The sequence below is a fragment of the Pungitius pungitius genome, chromosome 10 (assembly GCF_949316345.1).
Source record: "Pungitius pungitius chromosome 10, fPunPun2.1, whole genome shotgun sequence".
Taxonomy (NCBI): Eukaryota; Metazoa; Chordata; class Actinopteri; order Perciformes; family Gasterosteidae; genus Pungitius; species Pungitius pungitius.
This window is the reverse complement of record NC_084909.1, coordinates 4925588-4951095: the sequence shown is the minus strand read 5'-3', so window position 1 is coordinate 4951095 and position 25508 is coordinate 4925588. Positions and strand designations below refer to the sequence as shown.

The 25508-nt window shown below is 44.1% G+C and overlaps 1 protein-coding gene across 6 annotated transcripts in view; it reads right to left on the bottom strand.

Annotated features, from left to right (window-relative positions):
- Window positions 1-3016: 3016 nt before the first annotated feature.
- Window positions 3017-25508, bottom strand: part of LOC119228773 (guanine nucleotide exchange factor DBS-like) — a 31849-nt gene continuing 9357 nt past the window's right edge. For 3 of the 6 annotated variants that reach the window (XM_037488693.2, XM_062565005.1, XM_062565007.1), the window contains exons 2-33: window positions 21657-21740; window positions 20210-20324; window positions 16992-17082; window positions 14213-14332; window positions 13830-13946; window positions 13392-13541; window positions 13178-13302; window positions 12190-12304; window positions 11980-12099; window positions 11104-11295; window positions 10821-11012; window positions 10492-10651; window positions 10273-10334; window positions 10103-10188; window positions 9478-9544; window positions 9278-9393; window positions 9083-9152; window positions 8912-9004; window positions 8743-8835; window positions 8530-8655; window positions 7810-8031; window positions 7620-7712; window positions 7157-7235; window positions 6924-6993; window positions 6720-6826; window positions 6437-6529; window positions 5959-6021; window positions 5426-5491; window positions 4757-4866; window positions 4289-4401; window positions 4095-4198; window positions 3017-4011 (exon numbers count right to left, since the gene is read on the bottom strand). In XM_037488693.2, coding sequence (XP_037344590.2) covers window positions 3959-4011; window positions 4095-4198; window positions 4289-4401; window positions 4757-4866; window positions 5426-5491; window positions 5959-6021; window positions 6437-6529; window positions 6720-6826; window positions 6924-6993; window positions 7157-7235; window positions 7620-7712; window positions 7810-8031; window positions 8530-8655; window positions 8743-8835; window positions 8912-9004; window positions 9083-9152; window positions 9278-9393; window positions 9478-9544; window positions 10103-10188; window positions 10273-10334; window positions 10492-10651; window positions 10821-11012; window positions 11104-11295; window positions 11980-12099; window positions 12190-12304; window positions 13178-13302; window positions 13392-13541; window positions 13830-13946; window positions 14213-14332; window positions 16992-17082; window positions 20210-20324; window positions 21657-21740 — 3467 coding nt within the window. In that variant the 3' untranslated portion in view covers window positions 3017-3958. The remainder of the gene's footprint in view (window positions 4012-4094; window positions 4199-4288; window positions 4402-4756; window positions 4867-5425; window positions 5492-5958; window positions 6022-6436; window positions 6530-6719; window positions 6827-6923; window positions 6994-7156; window positions 7236-7619; window positions 7713-7809; window positions 8032-8529; window positions 8656-8742; window positions 8836-8911; window positions 9005-9082; window positions 9153-9277; window positions 9394-9477; window positions 9545-10102; window positions 10189-10272; window positions 10335-10491; window positions 10652-10820; window positions 11013-11103; window positions 11296-11979; window positions 12100-12189; window positions 12305-13177; window positions 13303-13391; window positions 13542-13829; window positions 13947-14212; window positions 14333-16991; window positions 17083-20209; window positions 20325-21656; window positions 21741-25508) is intronic. The other 3 variants (XM_037488694.2, XM_062565004.1, XM_062565006.1) reach the window with 3 other exon arrangements.

Genomic DNA, 25508 nt, shown 5'->3' with positions numbered 1-25508 from the left:
TATTTATGGAGGAACAAACTTCAATTTTTTAAGAAAACCACTTTTTCCTCTTAAATGACGCATTTTACTTTATCAGCTCTCCGAATTGTATGTGTCAAGAGTGTTTTTGTGCACCAGTTCCTGTAGAAACCTTGCAGTCAGTCTCTCACGAGACTACGGCCCGTCAGTTCAGGAGGCACAGCGGACCGGACCCGGTCAAACAAATGCAACCCCCCCTGCAACACAGTGATCGAAGGCACGTGTGTGCATTCATTTCACTCATGTTTCAGTCTGCGCACACGTGCGAGGTCAGATGAGCATGCGTTTGACCTCAGTTTAAGCTCAAGCTCACAAAAACTGCAGCGTTTTATCAATCTGCGCTCCAGTTTCCGTTGGCTTTTGCTGCAGCGAGTGGCCCACGGTGGGCCCGTTATTTACTTACTTACTTTACATTTGACATGCCTTTGAGGCTAGTTTCAAACTTTCTCACCACCGCAGGAATGAAACAGTTGGCTGGTTCTCAGAGGAAGTGATGATGTGGCCGGAGAGACGAATGTGCGAAAAGGGTTCTTATAACAAAGTGAGCCGTTTGGTAAACCGCTGGGACGCTGACGTTTAAAATCTGCGCTCAGAACAAAGGGAAGTGCACTAAACAGATGACTCATGACAAAACATTTTTTTTAAAAATACCTGGGAGGAGGAATAAATGATGGCTTTGTCACTGTGGCAGTAGGTCACTAACACACAGAGAGAAATGATGGCACACATATGGGCAAAAATATGTGTGGAGGTTTTCACTCTGAATAAACAAGTGTCTCTCTGTCCTTTAGCGTAATCCTCGTGACATTGAGGTCTTTTTGAGGTCCTTTTTTTTGCCCGGTCATGGGACTGCGCTGCCCCCAGGTCACGATGTATCTGTGAAGGCCATCGCTGATTTCATCTCTTTAAACCTGCTGTGAATGCCTCCTTTCTGTGAATGTGAACCTGACACAGACAATTAAATTAGTGACTGAGGGAAAAGCTGCAAACATCAAGCGCTTGGAGTCAGTTTTACTTCAATATGCTGCGTGGTCATCTGAATTTTAAAAGACAATAATTCAATAGAAGCCAATTGATGGTTTCATTATAATACAAAAATACCTTCAACAATGAGTCCTGATACTTGGATACTTTAGATGATAAAATTCACATATTTCTTTAAGGGACATTTACTTGTAGTGGAGTATTTTCACAGTGTGATTTTTGTACTTTTACTCGTACACAAAGTACACAACACAACTTGCCCAGTACGAGATGTTTTAAAGTTATAAGTTGCTTTTATCGACACAAGTTGAGCAGCCTACTGTCGCGCTATCCACATGCGAGGCAGAATATACGGCACCACTGGCATCAACCATTCAAGAGTGTCTATACCTAGAACAGTCACTGGAAGGTAATGATAACTATGAGTACACACAAACTGTAGTACATGAGGACAATCAGGGAACAATCGCTCTCGCCCAAAACCCTGTAAACAGACGAGGATGTAAACATATTGACATAAAGTATCACTTCATCAGGTCAACTGTGAATGAGGGAAGAGTGACTTTGATGTATTGTTCTACTGATAACATGATTGCTGATGTAACGACCAAACCTGTAAATAAGTTGAAACTGAAGAACCTTGCAGGTGCTCTTTTTGGAGATTGATATGTGTATGACCCGAGTCCACATTCATTCTGTTTTTGTTGTTTTCGTTTTGCTTAAGAGGAGAGCAATCAGAGTACAAGTGGGGGTGTTAAAATATGTTCATTATGTCCTCAGTTGTAGTGATAATGTACTGTAATGCAGCGCTGTTCTGTATTGTGCATGAGCCACAAGGGGGCACTAAGGTGCAGGCTAAAGAGGACGCGTTTGCATTACTGTATTGTTTGTCCCAAATGTTTTGCCGTTTTTTATAAAAAATGAAGGCTGTCTGACCGCAAGACTGATGTGTCGGCAGCAGCTCGTTAAATAAATATGCCGAAGACGGCTAAAGACGGCTCATCTCTATCGTCCACTCTTTTCCTCCGAATGCAACGTTAGCTGCAAGAATGTAAGCGACACAACTCAACACCCCCCCCCCCCCCCCTCTCCACACGGACCCCGCAGACAGTATCAGTATCTGGTCCAAAGCTAAAACGAGCCCCTGCTCTAAGAAAACGAGCGCTCACTTGTCTCAAATAAATAATAATAATAATAAAAAAAAAAACGTATTAACGTCAAGGGCTGTTTTCTAGGAAAACTTGGCTCCGCCCACTCGGCGTGACGTTGTGACGTTGTGACGCTCGCTCCGGACTCCGGACACTGAATTACTGGCAATTGCCACTCGCTTGCCTTGTTTTGCCACTCGGTGCCGCTCAGTTGCCTTTTCAATTGCTTGCCAGCGCCACCAGGAGGATCTCGGCCCTGCAGGGGGGGGGGGGAATTGCTGTAATACTTTTTTCTCGCCCCCAAGAGCCCCACGTGACTCCTGCATTAGTTCGCAGTGGGATAAGGAGGAGGTTCTGTGAAGTGACTGCAGGGAGCGTTGAGGGATTTATGTTTTTGTTGTCCGGGTATTCTCGAAAGTTTTCCAACTGGTGCCTGGCTTTGACCTTGTTCCCTATAAGCTCTTCTCCGTCACAGCCTGGCTTTTATTGGAGTTTTTTTGAGAAACCATTAAATATAAATTCATTCAACTAATTAATCAACTATTCATCACTCATTTCAGCTAATTGTTCATACTCTTGAATAATCAATTCATAACAAAATATGTTTAATAGACGTTCCATACGTTTTAGTATGTAAAAATCTTAATTTGTAAATATAAAGCTTTCAAATAAATGTAATAAATATTTCCCTCTGAAAGCTAGTGGCATTGAATTAGAAAGTGGCATGTACAAATACATCCCATCTTCACATGTACTTCAATACAATCTTTGAGTGACGACTTTAGTCACATTCCACCAGTGCAAACCATACGAGTTCATCTCAGTGCCAGCAGATATAAAGACAGGCGTCACAAAAAAAAGACACATTCAATTGAAGTTGTTTATGTAAAAAAACAAAGTGACGGCACCATACTTAATGTACAATATAGCATCTCAGACAGACATTTCATGACAAACTGATAATAATATCTACATTCAGAACATAATCCTCCACAGGGAATAAGTTAGCGCCATACAGTAATGGAGAACATGAAAACTCACAGAGTTATACTATGAGGCCCTCAGAGACCCCAAAAGACAAACCTCAACGTCTGGGGCAGCTGTTTCTAGTTTCTAATGACAACAGACGTAAGAAGACGGAGAAAATAAGTACAAAAAAGTGACTAAATATATATGACAGCTTTTGTTTCTTACAAATAAATAAGCTCGTAAAGGGAAAAGCAGAAGAAGGCTCTCAGAAAACATTCATCAGAGCCAAAACAAGCTGTACATGTTCATCCCGCTCCCTCGGTTTCACGGACAGTGCCGCTAGAGTTATGAACCGCCTGCCTGCGTGAACTAGTCAGACGGTGAGCAGAGAGACAACCGACATCCCCAGATCACTAATCTTCTGCACTTTTAATGTGAACATAAGTAGATGCATTAACAAAGATCAGTCCCGCTGGCCCATTCATACATCTTAAACACAGAGACCCACGGTCCTCCTTAAAAAAAGAATGTACAGGGAAGTGTATGGTTAGAGGAAGATCACTTCACAGTGACGTGGAATGACATTCTGTGATGTATTTATCCATCCGGCGTTCTGCATTGTCACCGCACGACAATAAAGTCCATAACATGTGCACACAAGTGACAAAAAAAAAAAAAAAAAAATACAGCGAGAAATATTGTGAAAACCTGACAGAATTCTCAAGAGTACCGACGTTTGGCGACAGTACGGATAGCAACACGATGCTAGCATTAATGAGGGCAGTTTGGCGATGGCGGTAATGACGAGGAGATCAGGGATTGATGTCAAGGAGGCCGTTTTAGTTCTCGCTGCAGCTGGACGATGTGCTGAGGTTTCCAGAGCCACTGCCTTCTGGTAAAAACACACACACACACACACTTAACAAATACACACTTGGCGGTCCCACTCTCTTTGAGGCTGTTTGGTTTCGTTACCTGAGCTGGTGAGCGACTGGCAGGACTTGGACTTCCCGATGAGGGTGATGAGATCCGCAGCTGCGATCAAGCCCTCCTTAGAGCTGCTCAGGTTACGCACAAACCTGCACGAACACACAAGGCAAACCGTCACAGCGGTGCGACGCAACATGGTGTTCCTTCCTCACGGGCAGCGGTTGGGACTGTGTTCTCACCAGTGCCCGTCGTCCCCCTCTTTGACCAGCCGCACAACGTCGCCACTCTTCACCCGGAGCTCTTGGGCGTCCGCATTCTCACAGTCGCCCGTCACCGTGTATTTGCCGGCACACTGTTGGAGGATGAGATCAGGAGAGGAAAAGGTGCATTGACGTGTACGATTTTTTGTGCAGCCCTGGATAAACCAATCAACAGAAGCCAACTATGAAGCTGCACTTGTGAATGTAGACTAAGCGCGAAAAACAGCTGGTGGACAGAGGGGAGCATTTATCAGCTGATCATACAGATGTTTCCCTCTGCAGTTTAATGGAGGAGAAACCTGACAATCATTGTGTGGCGCATTCTGGCCACATATTTGTCTCTTAACAAACATAAAGTTTACTCATGTCTCCTTAAATAGGCCGGTGAATCCGGTGAATCCGGTGCACAGGCAGGTTGGCGCGTCTCTGTCTCACAGGGTGACTCACCAGCTTCTTCCCGCCATCGTCCTCTGGGTCCGAATTAAGAGGATCATCAGCGCTGGAATAGCCTTCAGGCTCCTCTGAGGCGTCCAGCGACAGCGAGGCCTTGTTCCAGCCTGAGGGGAGGAGGGAGACACATGTGTTTAGCTAACTGACGTCAATCTTCAGCCGCCGTCAAACACGTCCGTGACCCGTAGTGAGAGATCTAAGAGTGTGAAAAAGTGCGAGGAAGAACCACGAAAAAGCTCTTTGAACAGAGAATCCCATCATAACACAATGAGCTCCTCAACGTCAACATAAAAAAAAAAAACTTGAGACCAGGGAGACTGGCATGCACGTCAATATTATCAACTCTGACTCTAACAAAGAAAAGGTGTCAGGCAGGGATTCCTCCTGTGTGTGTTCTTCCACCAAGGCTGAAGGAAACGTGGAGATGTGGGACCGCATGGCAACAACCTTGAGTCCTTGAAGGGTTTATAGGGGTTGAAGGAGTGGGCCCTACACAGTGTACCTCTCCACTTTGTCTGTAAGAGACTAGAAGTGCTGAACCACCTGGCCCTGCTCGGGTGGGGGGGAGGCAGGGCCTGCATCTGATGGACAGGAGGCGATAGAAACACAGCTAGTCACTCGCCCTGCAGCGGCTACCGCTAACAAAACCCATGTTTAGGGACTGACCTTTGAAGCCGAACGGCGTGGGGTCGCTCTGGCGTTTCGTCTTGTGATCGGGACTCGTGGGACATCCTGCAGTCAAGAAGAAAAAAAACGGGCAAGGGCGGTTGTTTAGGCACAGAAGAAGGAACGACCAAAATGGACCTTTTCAATGAGAACGGCCCAAAGGTCATGTGGTTAACAGCAGAGTTTCATCTCTGGGTAAAAGAACACAGACTAAACATGTGGATCAGAATAGGATGAGGAAAGATGACTAATACACAGGTAGAAAAACAACTCAATGCCAAATGCAGCTCAATGTTGTGATGCTTTTTGAATGGAGGGGGGCATCATTTTAGTATGTTTACAGTAGGAAAAGTGCAGGTGTAAAAAATACATTTCAGTTTAAGGGACCTTGCGGGCTCACTGTCACACCATCAGGACCTACTGAGGCACCTGGATAAGTCGTACAAGTATAAGTAATAAAACAGTTTAAAAGCCAACGTTAGGAAAAGGTTGTGCTGGATCAAACGGACCCAGGGTCTAGAGTTGTGTGATACCTGATGAGAGGAGGATCATCATGGATGGTAATGTTAAACTCTTATCATCATTAGTGGAGGACTCTGTGGAGGGAAGCATGCGTGTATTTGACCTACTGAGCAAACGTTCTTGGAAGTACATTGCATCTTTATTGAGGTCATCTTTATTTTGTCCCTTTGGACATCCTACTTGGCTTAAGTCAAATGAGAAGTTTGATACAGTAAAAATGAAGCCACCACTGGTAGCGAGAGTGAACGAAATCAGCATCGCTAAAGAACTCAAGCTGTGTAAAAACAATAAATCTAAATTTTATGAGGTGTGAGTCAGACTTTTTCTTGGCCAAGATCAGTAAATTACTTTTACTTTTACTGCATTTTCCATCTTCTCATCTAACTCTCGGCCAGAAAGCAAATGAGTCTAAATGTCTATTCCCGAACGACTTGACAATAATGACGATGTGTGACCATGTGACATGCTGGGTATGAAAGTGACTGTTACCTTTCTGGGCTTTGAGGTTACTGAAGCCCTGTAAAGTAAAACGCTTTTTAGCCACAGCCGCTCTGTCGGCGGAGAGGCTGGTCACAGCCTCGTCTGACCAAGAGAAGAAGATGGGACAGATAAGGGGGAGGAAAGAGGGGGGGGGGGGAGGTTAAGATTGCATAGAGGAAGACAAGTGGGAACGTGTTAATGATTCTGTGGAAAAGACAGAAGCTAAGACGAGGGTTAATGACGACGAGGTACACAACGAGTGCAGTGTGTTAAGTGCGTTCTCTCTACTCGCCTTGTCCGGTGGGCTTCGGTGAAGAACAGGAATTGGCATCAAGGCTGCAGGGTTCAGCTTTCTTCTCCTCTCCCCTCTTAAAGCTCTTCTGACCAGACTTGAAGGGACTGCAGGAAGACAAGGTGCAGCATGAGCTTCAACAGCGTCATCATCCGTGGAACAACAATAACAAATAACAGTTTAGATGGAATGAGGTGGGCCTACCTGAGACTTACTGATCCACTGGACACAAAAGGAGGCTGGACCACCTGATCAGGTGCCTTCTGCTGACTGGCTTTAAAACAAAGAGGAAAAACAACCACTTTAAAACAGCCACTATGGTACATTTTCCAGATTTCTCTTAATAATAACATTGCTTCGGTTTCTGGTTGAACATGAATATCAGCATGAACACAAATTTAATAAATAGCTTCCAGAGCACTTTTTTCTCTGTGTACCTCTGCAGGCTTCCAGCTGGGTGGTCAGAACCTTCCTGATCTCGTTCACCCAGGTGGTTTTTACTTCAGCTGTTGGTGCCTGAAAACAGAAAGGTTAACAAACTTAATATTAGGTTTATGGTAAACTGTTTAATCCCAACGGTTACCCTATAGGTAGACAGATATGTAAATGCCTAGTGTTCAAATGGAGAAAATTGCTCTTCATGGATAATCTGTTGTTTTTTTTGTATTTTTCTAATTGTTAACAGATTCCAGACGAGACAACTTGAAATGTGTTCTGTCTCTAAAACCTTCTCACGTACATTTATTTTTCAAAACGCCCAATCATTTCCTAAAGACAGCAGGACAATCAAAATGTACGGTTGTTATAGTAGCCATTACTGAAACACATTAGCCTATACGTTTAAGTGCAAGTGTGAGCTGGATGTAGACCAACACTGTTCATCATCAGGATTAATTGTACCTGAACAATATAGACCTCTTCTCTGGAGTTGCACCAGATTTCAAACTTCTTGTTGTCTCCCTTTGCGTTCTCAGTTATGCCGACAGCACTCATCTAATGAAAAGAGGCAAATCGTAAACATTTTCATGAATACAAATGCCACGCAGATGGCAGTTCAAAAGACAAATGCAGCAACAATAGATGGGCTCACATTCAGAGATTGCTTGAAGCTGTACGAGGGAGCCTTCTCGTAGCCTTCGCCGTTCTCCTCCCTCCTCTTGCAGAAGAGCAGGGTCTTCTCGTGGAGGAAGAGGTGCCTCTGCATGGGCTTGAAACGGGCCAGGTCCTTGACCTTGGCATGACCTTTCTTGTGTTCCGTCCACACACTGAATGACCCTTGCATCAGTAGCTTACCCAGTTCACTCATATTACCCTGGGAGAAGAAAGAGTTAAAGATGCTTAAAAGGCAAAGCTTCTGTTCTACTATACTCTGTAGAGGCCATGATGTGATATTACAACAACTCTGTTCCATTTAACCCATCTGTTTTCTGTCTAGTCTGTTATGTGTTATGTATTCAGACCTGCAGTGAGCCACTAGATGTGCTCACTTGATTTCACCTGTAAACAGCAAGGGGCATGTATTTGTTGTAGAGAGCTTGGTTTTGTTTTTAATGAATAAAAATATATACACGTCCTTTTTATTTTAGTTGGATCTGATTGTACTTTGTTTTGCTTTATTTTAATGTATTGCCCCGTCTTTATCTTTATTGAACTTGTCCATCACATAGACAAGAAGCAAGACACACTTCACCACAGATCATTGTGGTATATCAATATCACAAAATGCCTCTATATACCATTTAATGCCTTTGTGTTTATATACAACCGTTATACTCTGATCGATAAACCTGTGTACTTTTTAATGATTCACCTCATATCCTGTAATGGCGATGAGGTGCATGGAGTCATTGACGGCCTTGAGGATGCCCAAGATGGAGGTCAGCGCATCCTGCAGGTCATCCGCCCCCTCACAGCTCTTGCTGTACTTCAACATTTCCTGTGGTCAGAAACCCAACGAACGTGAAGCTCAGCCGTGCCCAAAAGTGCAGAAATCCCACTGAGAAGACAATCGGTTCCATCGTACCTTCAGTAGCAGCTGATATTTGGTAATCCTTTGAACGGGCTTCAGAAGGTAGGAATCTAAGCCGAGCTTATGCTCCAGCTTTTTCTGACACTCCTGATGGCAGAAACAAAAGTGTCAAACCGAAGAAAAAACACGAGACTAAAAACCTGATGGTGCTCACGGCGCTCACCTGGAAGAAGGCGCAGTCTGAGCACTGCCTCCAAAGGCTTTCAGAGCGAGGCTTGTTGTGACAGTACTTCTCATAAATCTGCAGGTCCGTCATCTAAAAACAATCTGCATAGTCAAGAAACATCTTCCTCAGCACAGTGGGATTCACGCCTGCGTGCTAAAATTCACCCACCCTCTCTAGAAAACACCTTCCAACCAACTCTGGGCAGTCAGTGTACTGCTCCAACTCCCTCAGAAACGTCCTGGATGCAAAAATAAATCATGTTGCAGACCAAAATGCAAAGATGATGAAGAATGCGAAAACAAGAAGACTTTGATGGCTGATGTCAGTCAGCATCGTCGATGACAGCTAATGGCGCTCCATCACCTCTCGTGGAAGTGGTAGATCTCTGACATGTTGCCGAACAGAACCTCCTTCTTATTCTGCAGAGGAGCGGGGATGAGGTGAGCCATCGCCGCATTATCCATCTCTGAGGCATATCCCTGCAATGCACGAAACAAAACGTGAAATCCTAGACACCAGTAAAGGGCAGAGACATGTGAAACATGTGAGAGACGAATACACACCTGCAGCACACAGAGCAGCTCTTCCACGTAGGCTCTCTCGGTTTCCAACAGCTCGTTCATAACATGCCTGCAGACGAGGAGCGATTAAAGAGTGAGATGGATAGAAAGGCTAGATAACAAAATGATTCTGTCACATAATATAAAATAAGTGGAGCAGTGTGATTGAGTTTAGTTTGTTTTGTATAGTTATTTATTTTTTGCTCCAAAATGATTGTTTGCTGTGATTTTCTTATATCATTGCTGTGGTTTTTCGTTATCATTCGTGGCTGTGAGCCCCGGCACGCCGGAAATCCTGGTCCTTATAGATGTGGAACGGACTATTTGAAGCATCCTGTGCCGGCAGCAGAGGAAAACACGGAGCTAACCCCAGTCTGGACTGAACTTTGATGTGAGGTTTTGACCCTGGACAGAGCATTGCATCTTCCCTTGGGTTTTCACTTGAGATGTTGTTTTAATGTTTTAAACTCATCTTTAATAGAAATAAATTACTATTATTTATACATATATATATTTTTGTCTGGTCATTTCTCGCTGTGTTGGTGTGGCCCGGGAATCTAGATTGATTTATTTCTACATTTCCACACAGTCCATCTGCTGTGTCATTTGATTAAAGATGAAGCAGCACCTCCTGAGCACTGCCAGGTTCTCCTCCTCCTCTGAAAGAGACGCGTGTCTGCTGTTACGGTCTCCATTCGGCAGTTGCACGTTTCCCTGAGGGGGGGGGGAAAGATACATCGGATCACTATGATCAGAGACTGACACCACTGACAGAATCAGGATCAAGGCTCCACTCACCTCCTCACAGCTGTTCCCAGAGTCTGCCTCTGAGCACTTTCTCTCCTGCTCTCCTGTGTGCGCTGTGGAAGATGAAATGCCGAGAAGTAAATAAATATTGCATTCATCTACTCACATTAGCGGATGAATGATCTGTCTTTGTAAGTTTTGGTTCATCGCGAGTCCACCTCCCGCAGAGGGTGAACTGAACGGTCCACGTGTGGATGAGTGGGGACTGACCAGGCGAGCCCAGGGGGGATTTGATGAAGGCTTCCGGTCTGGGGGCTACCGGCTGCACCGGCCTGGTCTGTTTGGCTGCAAGCTTCTTCAGGCTGACCCTCCTCTTGTCGAACATCTCCTGCATAGACAGCTGCTTCTGGAAAACCTTTTCCACCTGGTCCTGAGGCACAGTGAGTTATCAAAGGAGGAGGATTTAAACATGTGCTGCATTGTTGAGTTGTTTCTCTAATTTAAATATGTCTAACTATCCCACACTTCCAGCATAAATAACGCCTACGGTTTCTTTAAATGTAAAAGTGCAATTGTTATTTGTTGTTTGTTCGCCTTACTCTGAACTGCTGGTTGAGCACGGTCTCATATTCCCTCCAGATGGTACCGAGTTCTGACAGCTGGTTCTGGGCCGCATTATCCAGGTGGCGCTCCAGCTCATTCAGGGCCAACTCTGCCCCCTCGTGTGATTGACACTTGTCTACTGGCTGAGATGCCAGCAGGTATATACCCTCATCGACCCATTTCGAAGCCTGAGGACAAAAGGGCGGGAAGAATCAGTAAACGAACAACGACTGAGAAAACAAGGCAGCTACGCCAGTGTTGTTGTGTGGGTGATCTTACTCTCTCCAAACAGTGGTGCAGCTCTATGGCTTTGAGGAGATGGTCTTTCCTGGTCCTCAGGCAACTGCTCACATTCTCGCTGACGGCTCTAAGCTCGGTGCATTTAGGCAGAATGAAGTCCTCGGCATAGTGGGAGTTGTGGATCAGGTCGTCGCCATCACAGGCCAACGACGAGGCTCTGTCCAGCACCTCCTACGGACCAGTGTGGAGTCATGCTTAGTAAGTTATGTCCTTCAAAGTACTTTTCTTTTCCAAATTCTTCATACCCGGATGAGCCCTAATGCATGGAACCGTAAGTTTGAAAAAAATATGTCATACAATTCTCAAATACTGGCTGCAATTGTTTTTTTAAGCCATTATCTATTGACATAAATTGTCATACTTCTTGAAGGCACAGTCCACTAATATATATGCAACTGTCATCTCTGATTTTCCCCCCAGGTGGCACTATATAGCAACATGATACATCTAAATGATGTACTGGTTATGGGACTCTTTTGCCAAATGTATTTTTCTACGAAGCACTAATATTCCCAAATAGGATTTAAATCTTTAATCCCAGAAATTATGACCACCATTGACCAACCAGCTTGATTGGAATGTGAATTTCAAAACACATGTGCAAGCAGATCTTGATCCCAATTAGGACCTACTTTAAAATGTATGCTCAAACATCTTTATTGATCTACTTTTAAAAAATGAGGCAATTTCCATGATTGTGCAGCTGGCAGAGCAATACGCCACGGCTTATAATAATGAATCACATTATTTTGTAACACCGACCGAGTCCCTGAAGTTATTATAAAATATATTATTCATCTATTCACGCCATGGCTAAAACAAAGCCTTATTTGTGAGGAGTTAGGTATTACTCACACGGACTCTCTCCTCGTAGGTCGTGAGTTCGCAAAAGATGTGGTCCGCGTGGGCTGGGCTGATCCCCACCTCAGAGAAGGTTGCAAGCTTCTCAGACACCTGATCCAGCAGAGCCCTCCCCTGCAGCAGAAACACCACCGTTAAGTTATAATCATGTGGTCTCTGGCCAAGTCTTGTCTGGACAATTTGGGCAGCGCTAACCCGGCTCACCTCTCTGTAGTTGTGCTCAAAGTGGCGCAGTTGGAGACACTGCTGCAGTTTGGTTTGATGCCTCACCCAAAACTCGTCAAAGGCCCTTTCTGTCTCGTCTAGCTGGGACAACAGTCTGAAAGAGGGGTAAAGAAATGTTGGGGGCGTGGTGAGGTGGAGAGGGATTGTTAAGAATAAATATCCATCCATCTTCAACCTCTTATCCGGGGTCGGGGTCGCGGGGGCAACAGCGCCAGCAGGGGGCCCCAAACTTCCCTTTCCCACATCTACCAGCTCTGACTGGGGGATCCCAAGGCGTTCCCAGGCCAGTGCAGAGATATTACCTCTCCACCTGGTCCTGGGTCTTCCCAGCTGAACGTGCCTGGAACACCTCCCAAGGGAGGCGTCCAGGGGGCATCCTTACCAGATGCCCAAACCACCTCTGGTAAAATAAAATTATATCAATATAAAATATATGTATTTTTAAAATCAGGACGTAGTGTAAACCCAAGCAGTAAGTGGAGGAACCAATGAAGCAGAAAAAGCAGTGGGGATACGGACGCTGGTATTTGGACGTGTGTGAGTGTGTGTGTGTGTTATGCAGAGCTGATGCCCAGTGACATGGGATTCAGTGCACTAGAATACTGCACTGACTGACCTCAAAGCTGACTTCATCGCTTTGCCAACTATACTGACAGCAGCAGAGCGCGCAATAATATGAACAGATTAGCAGCAATCAACAAAAAAATGAATGCAACTTAAGTATATTAAAAGGCTTAAATCTTAGTGCAAATATGTTTAATGTAACAAAAGAATAAGAATGTAATGTTGTAAGGTGAACAGAGTATTATCTTTTAACATGGTTTTAATCATTCACAAAGTAATTGAAAAAAACATTTATGCGTCAATAGATGCCGACGTGTGGAAAGGTCCAAACCAAATGTGTCAAAGGTCAAAAACAGTTCCACTTTCGTCATCTTTCTGGCTCATCAGCTCTTGTGTTTCTAACCTCTGCACAGTGGCCAGATTCTCCAGCTCGTCCTGGTTCATGTTGTAATCGGGGTCTCGCACCACCGGCTCGTTGATGCTCTCCAGCAGCCTGCTGCCCTGATTCAGAGCTACCAGCAGATCCTCCTACACGCGTGCACAGACAGGACTGAATGAATGCACAGCTGATAGTCACACCTGATGCACACATAAGTAATGGGTCCCAGCGGTGTTACCTTCATTTTGTCCTTCTTGTTGGTGTGTGTGCTCAGCAGGATGCTTGTGGCCTGGATTTCGTTGGGGAGTTCCGTTTCAGCCAGCACGGTCCCAAACGACTGCAGGATCTGCGCGGCTTTCTTCACCATCAACGCGAAGCCTTCAATGGCCTGAACCACGCAAGACACAACAAAGACTGTTGGCATGCCAGCAGTGACTGTGCCTTTGATGTTATTGCCATTTATTATCTGTCATTTTACCATGTGAACATGTCTGCAAGACAACAATGGACCTCAAAAGAGTCTCAAATTGACCTTCCAATTCTCGGTCTCCCGTTTATGTCCTGATTGTCTTTGGCCTTTCACGTGCCCATAGTTCCATTAATGTGTTCATACGGCTCTTGCAACGTGGGGCAGTCTGCATGCCGATCACTAAGGTGGTGTCTACAGTGTACATACAGTGCGGTGAGAGATCCACTTCTCGTGGCAGTACTCCTGAGTTCCTCCGAGTTCCCTGGTCAGTTGGGAGTGGTCGATATAGGCGTGGAGCTCAGTTATTGAGCTCAGCATGATCACCTGAGAAAGAAATTACACACGCAGCCCTTGACGATAATCATATTAACAACAATCATTTTTACGGTCTTTCTTCAATAAGTTGGTTTGTTCAAAACAGGGCCGGGTCTAGACAGGCATGTATGAGGGCGCAGCCACAAATCTTGAGGGGGCATTGTGCTCCAGCACCTAGTTTGAGGGGGCACAACATTTATTTGAGGGGGCCAGGCCCCCTCTTGCCCCTGCCTAGACCCGGCCCTGGTTCGAAAGATAAGAGTGACTGTACGCACCGGCACCTTCATCTTGAACTCATCCTTGTTAAACTTGAAGAGTATGTCGGAGAGTGTTCGCTGCAGGAGGGTGGTGGGCCTCAGGACCAAAACCAGCTGGAGGTTCCCTGGGAAGGAGCCCTGAAAAGAGAGAGAGAGAGAGAGAGAGAGAGAGAGAGAGAGAGGACAGAGACGGCCATTTATCTAACAGGATCGTCCTCCTCCTCCGTGAGTCCATTATACGCTTCAATGGGATGGGTTCTTTTCTTTCTGCAGACAGCCTACACTTGCTTTTATATCCCCTGGCTTTGTATCCCAGGTGGAAACCCTCGCTCAAACACATTACAGCATGTGGGTGGAGTGTGTAGCGCACAGGAGCGCGGAAAAGACGCGGCGGGGGTCGGGGATGGTCTTGTGGCAGCGGGGCCATTAATCTTCACATCCCCGGGATTCTCCTGCGTGAATAATGAGGCAGAGTCACCACCAACTCATATACAGTACATGTGTGCAGGCACACAGGGCTGTCTTTACCCAGCTGGCATCGGTGAGACACACACACACACAAAAAAAAAAACCAAGGCCAAAAGAAAAAGGTTTGCTGGATCCTTTGGAAACATATTTATCATTCTATGCTAACACAGTTCAGCTCAGCCAATAAAATGCTATTAACTGTCAGACTGACCAAGGAAGTGCTGCGCCAGCAGCTGGATGATGGTTAAAGGTGAACACTGATCTCCCCTCCTGAGGCAATACCATTCTTAATGCTATTTTAATCAGCTAATGACCTAAACGGCTGCCTCGCCTGAATGGCTGCCCTTCCTGAGTGAGTTGGGGAATGCGGCTCTAAGCAGAAATGGCAATGAGGCAACCCTCAATAATAACCACTTGGGATGCGCGCCGTTAATGGAATTAATAAATCAATGCAGTGGTTGTCCTTGTTGACCTGCCAAAACAAGGAGCTCAGTGAAAATGGTCACTCGCCATCTGGAGAAATTAAAGTGGGTCGTACTGCTGTTTTCATAAAGTGGTGGTAGTAGCGGGTGCCACCATACAGGAAAGAGTTATATTCAGCGTATTAATGGTTGAAAATAATAATATAAAAAACTGACCTTTGCGCTTGTGTCAGTTTGGAACTGACAGTGACCTTTAAATGCAAATTGTCATTTATATGGTCACTGGCATGGTCTACTTGTCCTTTGTCAATTGTTGGCTCACACACACACACACACACACACACACACACACACACACACACACACACACACACACACACACACACACACACACACACACACACACGCACGCACACACACACACACACACACACACACACACTTCCTTCAGGGACTGACAGAAACTCTACAGACTTAATTGGGAGCCGTCTATGAACACGCTTTTCTGTCAGTCATCAGATCAAACTCAGGCATGCACAGCGCCCGGCAGCCTTTCCTGGAAACACACTGACCCCCATTTACACAAAGGTGTGTGCATAAAAAAGGCCCAGAAAAAGACAAAGGGAATCCCTCAGCACCACGCGCATTCAATAGCCCCTCGCCGACAAACATTTTTTTACCTCGCTGGGTGAATACGTCACACGTTGTGCCGTTTAGCCCATGAACCAAACTCCACCACGAACACACACAGCAGCTGCGGCAGCTTGACAGGTGTCTGTTCTCATCATCATCTACTCAGCAGCTGAATCTCCCCAAGCAGGACATTAGTGCAGGGATGACTGAATGCCCCATAGTACCAGCCTGTAAAAGTCCTCTTCTGGGATTAATAAAGCTTGATTTCATTTGAAATGAGCCATGGGGACTCACATGTCTCTCGAGGCCATGCTTGGTGATATTCACCATTCTCTCTCAGACATTTCATCATTTCTATCCCTGTGTTGAGTTATTATCATTCCCCCAGCAGCGTTAATGACAGACCTTTAGAGATCTGGCAGAACGTTCCTGTTTTTTGTATGTTAACAGCAATTATCATGTCTGAGCTACACCTGCAGCAATATAAACTGGTTATGTTGAGCTCAATGAAACTCACATTAGAGCATGACTATCACTGCGGTGCTGGTCTACTTCTCATTGTTTTAGCCAAAAAAAAAGGAATTTGCCGAGATTGTATGACTATGAAAGTCTCTCTCCCACACACACAGACACATTTCATGGAGAGTTGCCAGGCCATCGCCTCCACTCACAAAACATTTAGCACAGATTAGTAGAACTCTAATGAGCCGAATGAAGAAACACTATTTGATTTAGCAACAAAAATAACATTACTAGTATACTTTCTCTCAAAAAAAAAGCAATGAAGCAAGGGTGATAGGAAAATAAAAAACATTTTATAAAGCCATCTTCTCCTATTAAAGCATCATTTAGCAATTAATCATGGTACTACAAAATGAAATATGTGTAAATACATGGATTGTCTTCTGGTGCAGAGATGATGAGTAAGCTATTTCAAAGGATGGCTTGAACAAAACAACATCCACTTCTGTTCTTTTTTGGCATGGGACTATTTATTTTCGCCTCTAGCTATGGCAGGCTGTGATGGTGATGGGATGGAGATCAAGGATGAGGTTGACTCATATCAACCCCCCCCCCCCCTCATTGTGAAAGAGAGATTTGTGGTGGAGCTGTGAGACAGAGATGGAGACTCTTCAACACTGCTTCTCTGGCCTGACAAACCCTCTCCCTGTGGGTTATGGGGTGCGAGCCCGGCGCCTATTTAACAGTTGTTCCTATTGCACAGACATCAACAACAACAACAAAGAGGAAGAGAAAGTGCATGGTCAACTTACTGCGATGCGAAGCAGGGTCCCCTTGACGGCCGCCCATCGGTCTTGCCGTCGATCGATGACCAGGATGAAACCCACGCCAGTCGAAGACAAACTGAAGGACACGGACAGAACATGTCAAGAGGAATGAGTTACTGATCTGATAACACCAAGCTACAAAGTGCACAAAGAGATCAACTTTTACCTCACGTTCACAAACTATAAAATCACAGTTATGTAACGATCCAATGATTCGATACTTTCAAGAGTGCAAAGAGAAAAAACGAAGACATAAAACATACATGTAGTTTTCAGGTGCCGTGTGCACAGTGAGACAGCAGTGAACTTGAGTGCTTGTTCACAGCTCGGTGTTTAGTTACGCTTCTCTTTATCTTCTTAAGACAGCTGGTGCAGTCCATAAAAGGAGATGCTGTGAGGTACCTCCAGATTTCTTGCCCCCCCAGATCTCTCCCTGCACCCCCCCCCTCCTTCCTCTGGTCCCAGAAGAGAGGAGGGCTGTATGGTTTACACGCCGCCAGCAATCAACAACAATGGCATGTGCCGTTCCTCTGAAGAATCTCCCGTGTGTACTTAGAACAAAAAACTACAGTCCTGCCAGAACCATGCAGGAAAATCACTGTAATCCTCAAGCATTTGCCTTGGGGTCCGCCATCCTGCAAAGACTTACTGCACGAGATGACAACCGATTAAAAAATGAGCATTCCTGGGAAGGTAAAAAAAAACAACAAAAAAAACACCCCGAGTCTTAGAGGTAGATCCCAGTGTGCTGTGGTGTTTGAAGGGGAAGGAGCCATATGCTTCAGAGCCCACAGCATCCAGCCGGCCACCCTGCGCTGCATCCATCAGTCATCCAATGAGAAACCGGGGGCTTCTGGGACGGAGGCCTATTGCAGAACGGCTGCAGAGTGATGAGCAGCTCTACAAGCCAGTCAGCAGATGTGGGGGGGAGGGGACAGACTCAAAGGAGGGGGCTTCTGTACGCACGAGGGCTTCATTTGTTAGAAAAACCCTGAATGTTTATCCACGTCTGCCGTTTTACTTTGTCCCACTGCAACAGTTACATTATTACTAGCACTCCACCCATTTTCTCTGCACTTTCTGCGTCATCCCCATTTGAAAGCTGTGCGCTGAGACACCCAGGGGCCAATTTACAGCGACTCTGGGCTTTCAAAGCACAAACTGCTCTAACCTCAGCCAAAGAAGGGGGGAGGGGGAGGAGGAGGAGGAGGAGAGCAGGCGAGTGGGACAAGACACTTAAAGCTGCTGAGATGCTGGTGGTTTATGGTGAACACAGAGCACCTGAAAAACATGATGAAATAACTGCTGTCGATGCCAAAATATATCAATATCTCAATATATATTTCAACAATACAATAGATACAATTTTAAGTCTACTGGAGCTATGGGTGCAAGTCAGGTCATGGCATATTCATACAGTTTTAAAAATGTAAATGTTGATGAAACAGCATGAAGCATCATTTTAAAGTTTGGGCTGTAAAAGGAAGGTTATTTTGAATGTATAATTACGTAAACAAATATCTTGTACGCTTGTTATTTTTATTGTGGACTGAAATGTCGTTGTTTAATTCAAATATGCATAGAAAGCACCTGGTGGTTATGCTGCTGCACATGCATCAGTGTGCTAACAATAATAATTGGATTCCTCTGGACAAAGTGTGAAGCTGTGAGTTGTGAAAAAGCTCTAAAGCCTAATGGCGATGCAGTGATGAGGCGATTTGCTGCATGAATGCATATGCAAACATTGCAGCACACTGCTGCAGCGTCCCTAAAAATAGTATAACGCTGTATATGTTTTGATTCGACAAGTCGAAATCTTACTGAAAAAGGTACCATTTTAAAATAAAACCAATCAGCCAAACATATGTCCTAAACTGCATTTTGTTGTCTCAGTATCTCTGTATCTGTGAAATGACAAGTTGAATCTGAATCCCCAGTGTAAAGCAAATTAAAAAGGATTTGATACTGAAGACATCGTAGCTTTATATTACAAATATCATACCCGGTTTTCCATAAATAAACAATGTATAGCAATAACCATATGGTATAATAAACCAAAATAATGAATTAGGTCTCCCATTAATATTGATCCAAAGGTATTTGCTTCATAATCGCAGCAGGACATTTGCCCCCGAGCTGTGGACTGTGCGCCCTGTCATCAGCCTTATGTTCAGAACACCTCAAGGTTCAGCACCATCTCACCAGCGCTAATTCAGGTCTGATCATGAAGAAGTTCAAGTTGAGTTGATGTGAATTCATCAGACACACGAAAAACGCACTAAAGCACACAGCTTCACTCAGCGGTCTGCATTCATTATTTAGATCCAAACGGTACGACTTGCTGCAGTTTCTATTTTTAGGCCAGTCGGGTCACGATAAAGGAAGGTTCGTGGTGCCAGGAGGAGTGAGTCAAGTCATGTCTATGCAAGACTTACTATTGGGGAAAATACCAGTATGGGGATGCCATTCTGGAGGGATGGGGATAGAGTTTCCATCATTTAACCCCACCCACGTCTCGTCCAGGTCCGTCCAAGTGTACAAAGACAGTCTGCAGAGGACTGATAACAGACCCTGGATTTTTAATTGGCTCATTTACTAATGCAGGAATCATTCTTCCCCCACAGCGATCTATGCAATACACACTGGCTGTCCCATCCAATGCATAAATCATCTGCAGCTTACGTCCTTCTGCAATTAAACTATGCTTAAGTATTCACTGCCACCTACTGGCAGACCAAATACACAAAAGATATTTGAACAAAAGGAAAACCTTTGCTGCCTCTGACTTAATCACATCCATTGCCACATGCATCTATTTTGAGGAAGAACATTTTTTTTGACACCAGGAAAACTATGTTAAAGTGTTTAGACTTTAACTTGACTAAAACACTAACTGTAGCACTAACAAAATGTAGAACTTAAATTGTACTTATAATGGCACTTTTCTATAACATGTTTTGAAACTGCTTATTTGAGGAAAATTGTACTTTCTTGTTACTTGTTCTTCCGAGTTTGTATCTCTACGGTTGAAATGCACTTATTGTAAGTTGCTTTGGATAAAAGCGGCAGCTAAACGACATTTGATGTAAAAAGTGTGGATAACAAGAAAAGGACAGGAAATCAGTGGTAATACCACGAAAGAGAAGGAACGTGGCCCCCACTAGATGGCATGCATGTGATAGTTAGCCAGTGAGGGGCATTACCTCGGAACACTAGTCAGGTAGGTCAGCACGTTGTGAAACACTCCGTCTGTGATCTCTCCAAAAGCAGGGAATTCTGGGAACACAATGATGGGGCTGCCAGTATCTCCTCTACCTCCTAGAAAATTGAAAGACAGAGGAGCATTAAGACATTGTTATCAATTGAGGGATTACATGTAAGAATATTTGCATCTCTTTGGGGATGATGCAAAAGTCCCCGTGTTGGGGGCTGGGAGAAAAGAAAATGTCTTTATTTATTACAGTTAGAATGAAGCAAGAGGGCCCTCAGAAACAATGGTCACATGGGGGCACTGGTGTTTAAGCTCCATTACTGATGGTTGGGGACTGTCCTGAAAAATATCTGAAAAGGGGGAGAATGAGGCAGTCGACAACAGTCCGTTGATTAAATAATAATAATAATAATAACAATAATAATAATAATAAACCACACAAAAGGGTCTATCATCTCATTATTCACGTCCTGTGACAACCATCCTACCACAAAGTTTTACTTAAAGCCCTCGTTTTCTGCTCTCTTCATAATGACAAAATATGCAAAATAGAAAAATAAGATAATGTCTGTTAAAAAAAGTTTTTTTTAATACCTAAAACAAAGCTAATTTGCATGCGGGATTTAAATATAATAAAATTCTGATGACATCACATAAATAAATGCTATTTCTTTTTCCCAACAGAGCTCTACCGGCCTCAAACTGGGGACAAGAGAACAGACATGAGAATATAAATAGTGTAAAATCTCTCATGTGATGCAACCAAAACATTAAGAAAACCCCCTGGCTAATCTTTAAAAGCTGCACAAAAAGGTGTGTTTTAAAAGGGTCTTTATTTACAGGAATTTTTATTACATGACAAAAATAAAAAAACAGCTAATCTCAACACACACCCCCCCCCCCCCCCCTCTCTGTCAGTGTGCATGTGACTGGAATATAAATCCCTCTGCCTTTTCTTCTCTCATCACTATAGCAACAGTGAGTGCATGGTCATGGTTTCAACGTTGTTGCTTAAATATTTGTCTAGTTGGCTGCAGTCACAAGGTCAGCTCTTGTACACAGCACTGTACTGCTAGAAAGTACGTACAATGTGTAACAAATAACTCTGAAAGACACCCTTAAATGTTGTGGGAAGAAACAAAACATGGCTGGATCGTGAGCAAAACGCAGCTCAGCTACCAGCAGCAAGAACATACACAAACATAACAAACTGCAATGACGATATAGAGGGAGTGGGGCATTTGAATAGCAAATAATATCTGCAAAGAGCAACCGTTCACATTAACTAGTCAAATATTAGGTGCCGCAAGGAAAATATAAACGATTCCTGTGGCAGTGGAGATACGGTGGATGATTGGTTCCAATTAAGGAACAAACTGACAGATGCCAGACAGACTTCCCAGTACACACAAAAGTGGTGAAAGACATGGAGGAGTCACCTGAAAGGAAGGCAAACTGCATCCTGAGGTCAGGCATGATGTCAGCAGCACGGAGGGGACTGCTGTCCAGCTGCATGATGTCATCTGGAGGACACAGGGAAGGGAAATATCAGTGACATCAGAGCTGACGATGCACTGAAATCCATGAAAGAGCTTCTTTGCTGTACGTGCAACAGAGGGGGGGCAAAATACTCAGGAATAACTGTGGCAGTAACATTTACAGTACAGTCACTTACAATCTCCCTTTGTTTCGATATTACTGGTTAGTCTGATTCCAAACAGAAGTGTTTTAAAGAGTAAGGTGTTAATGAATGAGCACATGTTTGACAGCACTGCAGCGACAATTACTACAATTCAATGAGACATCAGTTTATTATTATTTTTTTTTTCCGAGTAGCATCACAGAAAAAGAAAATAGTTTTCTTGACGAGGGGTAATAGGTGATATGGAAATGGTCATTTTGTTGGTGAAATGTTTGTTGAGGCGTGGGGCGATTGCTGGACCAACGGAGAATTGTTGTTGATCTCCACATACACAGCTCAACAGGCTTCATTAGTCCCCTAATTCCACCTTCAACAGCGATCCATCCCCCATGGACTCCCTCTATGAGGATTAAAATAATCAGATTTAAGGTTCAATACCCCCCCCCCGTGGGAGATCGGGATTGTGGTTATTACGGGGGTCAAACTGGTAGGAGACGACACACCGAGGACAGAGGCAGTGCACTAGCAGTTTAGCAAAATACTTTAAGATCAGGTACAGTAAAGGCTGGATCTTTGTATCGCAAATGTTGAAACAATACAGTAAAATATAGAAAAGCACTTAGAGTGTATGTATTGATTTGTATTCAACAAAGGGCAAAACCAATCAACACAAGATTGGTGGCTTCTGTGTGCATACATGTTTTAATATGTTTATGTATGGGTTGATAGCACTTTGTTGCCACCAGCACACAGTGTACAAAGAACCTTGACATTTCCATCTTTAGCTGACAAATACTCAAAATAGTGATTGTATTTCCAACTTGAAAATGCGCATCTCTCTCTCTCTCTCATAAACATAAAACATAACATACAGGAGGTCTGTGCCGTGTCCTCAGCTTTATATTGTTTCCGTGACAAGTCTCACACACACACACACACACACACACACACACAAACATAGTGCCTTGAGAAGCCACTATAAGAGTAGTTTTCTTCAGTATCAATCCTTCAGGCCTTTTTGGTGTGCAAACATTTGTGTTAAGATGCCTTCCATCTGGGCGACTCAGTATCAGAACTTGAAAAACAACTGCTCAATTACTGGCCACATCTGCCAAATGGATGTTTAAAGATACATACATAGTTTATATTTAGTTACAGGAAAATTGTGCTCTGTAGTCTACTCTGTCATTAAGGGTAAACAGATGTAGTCATGAGGAACATTTCAGATTTGCACGGTTTCTTTCTTTTTCTGTTCTTCTGTGAGAAACACTTCCATGTCCGTGGCCCTACCCACCATTGCGGTCATCGAGGTCCGTTCCTCTGTATTTTCGGACTAAAAATAATTTTATTTTGGTGCTGCAAAGACGTTGTCAAATGCCAAGGTTACCAACTCGCTCATTTGGCCTTGACCCGGTTGCACTGCGTTAAACTCAGGACAATAATACTGGCTATACAGTTCGACTAAAGATCATTTAAAGCTTCTGTTCAATAAGTGCTGATGGTTTAAAAATGCAGGTGGAACATTTTTGGAAAAACAGAGGATAAAAGCCATGAGAATACGAGAAGGGAATGAACCATTATCCTGTAAACATGGTCACAAACACAATATTCTGCAAAGTTAAATTTACCATCTGGAACTTTTTCAGCTAGTCTGACTTTGTTTGGTAAAGGCCACTCATAAAGTTACGTAATAATTCCCAAAAATGCAGTAACTATACAAGTCAGTGTCTTTTCAATTTTTATAGCTCTCGACGAATGTGGATCCAATGTTTTGGTAAACAGTAGATCCACTGCATCGACAGTTTTAGTCAAATGGAATAAGTGGCAAACACAATCTCTGTCAACAGCTTTTGTGTGATACTTCGTACGACACAATACCTTCCAAGGCTAAGAAAGGTCCTGCTGATGTAGCTTCATACTCACTGGAGCTCAGTCCAAAAAGAACCGTCACCTTTTGGATGTTGTTTCCCTTTTTATCCAAACCGCAGGTGTTTGTCTCTTTACAGTCACAGTCCTTTTACTTCAAGCACTCCGGGGCTCCAGTGTTAATAAACCAGCGAGTGATGCTGCGAACTCTCAATACTCTTCAGGTTGTTGGCCCGAGGACATTGGTGCACAGAAGCTTATTGCTTGCTTTCTATCTCTCTGACAGTCACAGACAAACACACGCTGTTTGAAGACAGGATTAATTCACTACAACACTACACAGCGTACCATAATGGTTGAAGATCGCTTTCCTGACAAGCATTTTCAACCTGGTCCAACAGAAGTGGCATGAGAATAAATTCCTTAGGCATGCGCTTTTGTCCAAAGCCATCGATAGTAAGTGCATCTAGAGGAAAAAGAGCTAAATGAAGTGGAAATAGGACATTGTGCAAAGTTACTGAGAAACAAGACAGTACCCTTGTGATTGCTAAATTAGTACCTACTGAATATCTCTGAGAACCTAGTGTATAAAATAGCAAATAATGAGGGACTGGTAAACAAAGATTCTGTACTTACTGATTCTGATACTGTAACACAATTACCAGTAAATATCATAACCAGGCTGATAATTAAGACAGATTAAAAGCCTACTTGTGGCCAGACACACATTATTGATCCTGCAATCAAGCTGACTCTCCCAGTTTTTCTTTTATATTTCTACCAGAAATACAGGGAATAGGGTTCTGTATGAACATATTAATGTGTATTAATGGGATACCATTTCCTTTGACATCTGTGGTCAACGTATATTGATTGAAGACAAGTAACTAACGGCTATCTAGGGATGTTATATAGTTTCCTATTCTTTTCTTTCAATTTAACCTAAAGTATGGGTGTGTGAACCAAAATGTCTCCTTGACAGAATTCCGGCAAGTCAAAATGAGACGAGTCCAACCATCCTGTTGCAACCGTTAAAGATGGCCGCCCGCCGCCTACAGGCTGCAACTGTCTGGCCATCTGCACAGCGCTTACAGGCACTCACAGGCTCCTCGTGGAGTCAAGTTCACACAGAAACCTCTCACAGTTTACACTCCATGACCCTGCCTCACTTACTCAGCTGGCCACGCCTCGCCCCCAGCGACTCCCACACATATCAAAACCACCCCCCCCACCCCCCACCCCCAGCCCCCATCCAGGCCAGCAAAAAGCTCCACTTTGTCTCCAGATGGAGGCTATTCTGTTACTTGGGAAAACCCCCTCCAGGAAGATGAGGTTTGAATGAAAAGTAGCCTCTTTTTACACCTGCTTCTTCCTGTCCGGCCTCTCTTTCTTCCTACAAACCACATTACCTCCTTTCAAACTTCCACTCAAAGTTGACACAGTAGTGCACAACCGCTAGCGGGCCCTTTGTCCATTGGGATGGGAGAGGATGAGCCAGCTTGTGATGCTACTGTAGTTCTGATGGAAAGAAACTACACTTTGTGAAGATATTATTCCCACAACACAACACACACTCACCCACAGAACCTGCTGGTTGATGCGCTAATGTTCTTTGGACGGCTTAACGATGGGGATTAGTGTCCACTCGCGCTCGTGGGCGGCGAGTCAAACATTAGTGGGTTAGTGTCACACACCTGGAACTGCCTGCTTCTACTGACACAGTTCAAACAAGCCTAGAGCAGAAGCCCTAAATAGTACTATCCTTTGGACAAAATTCTGTTGG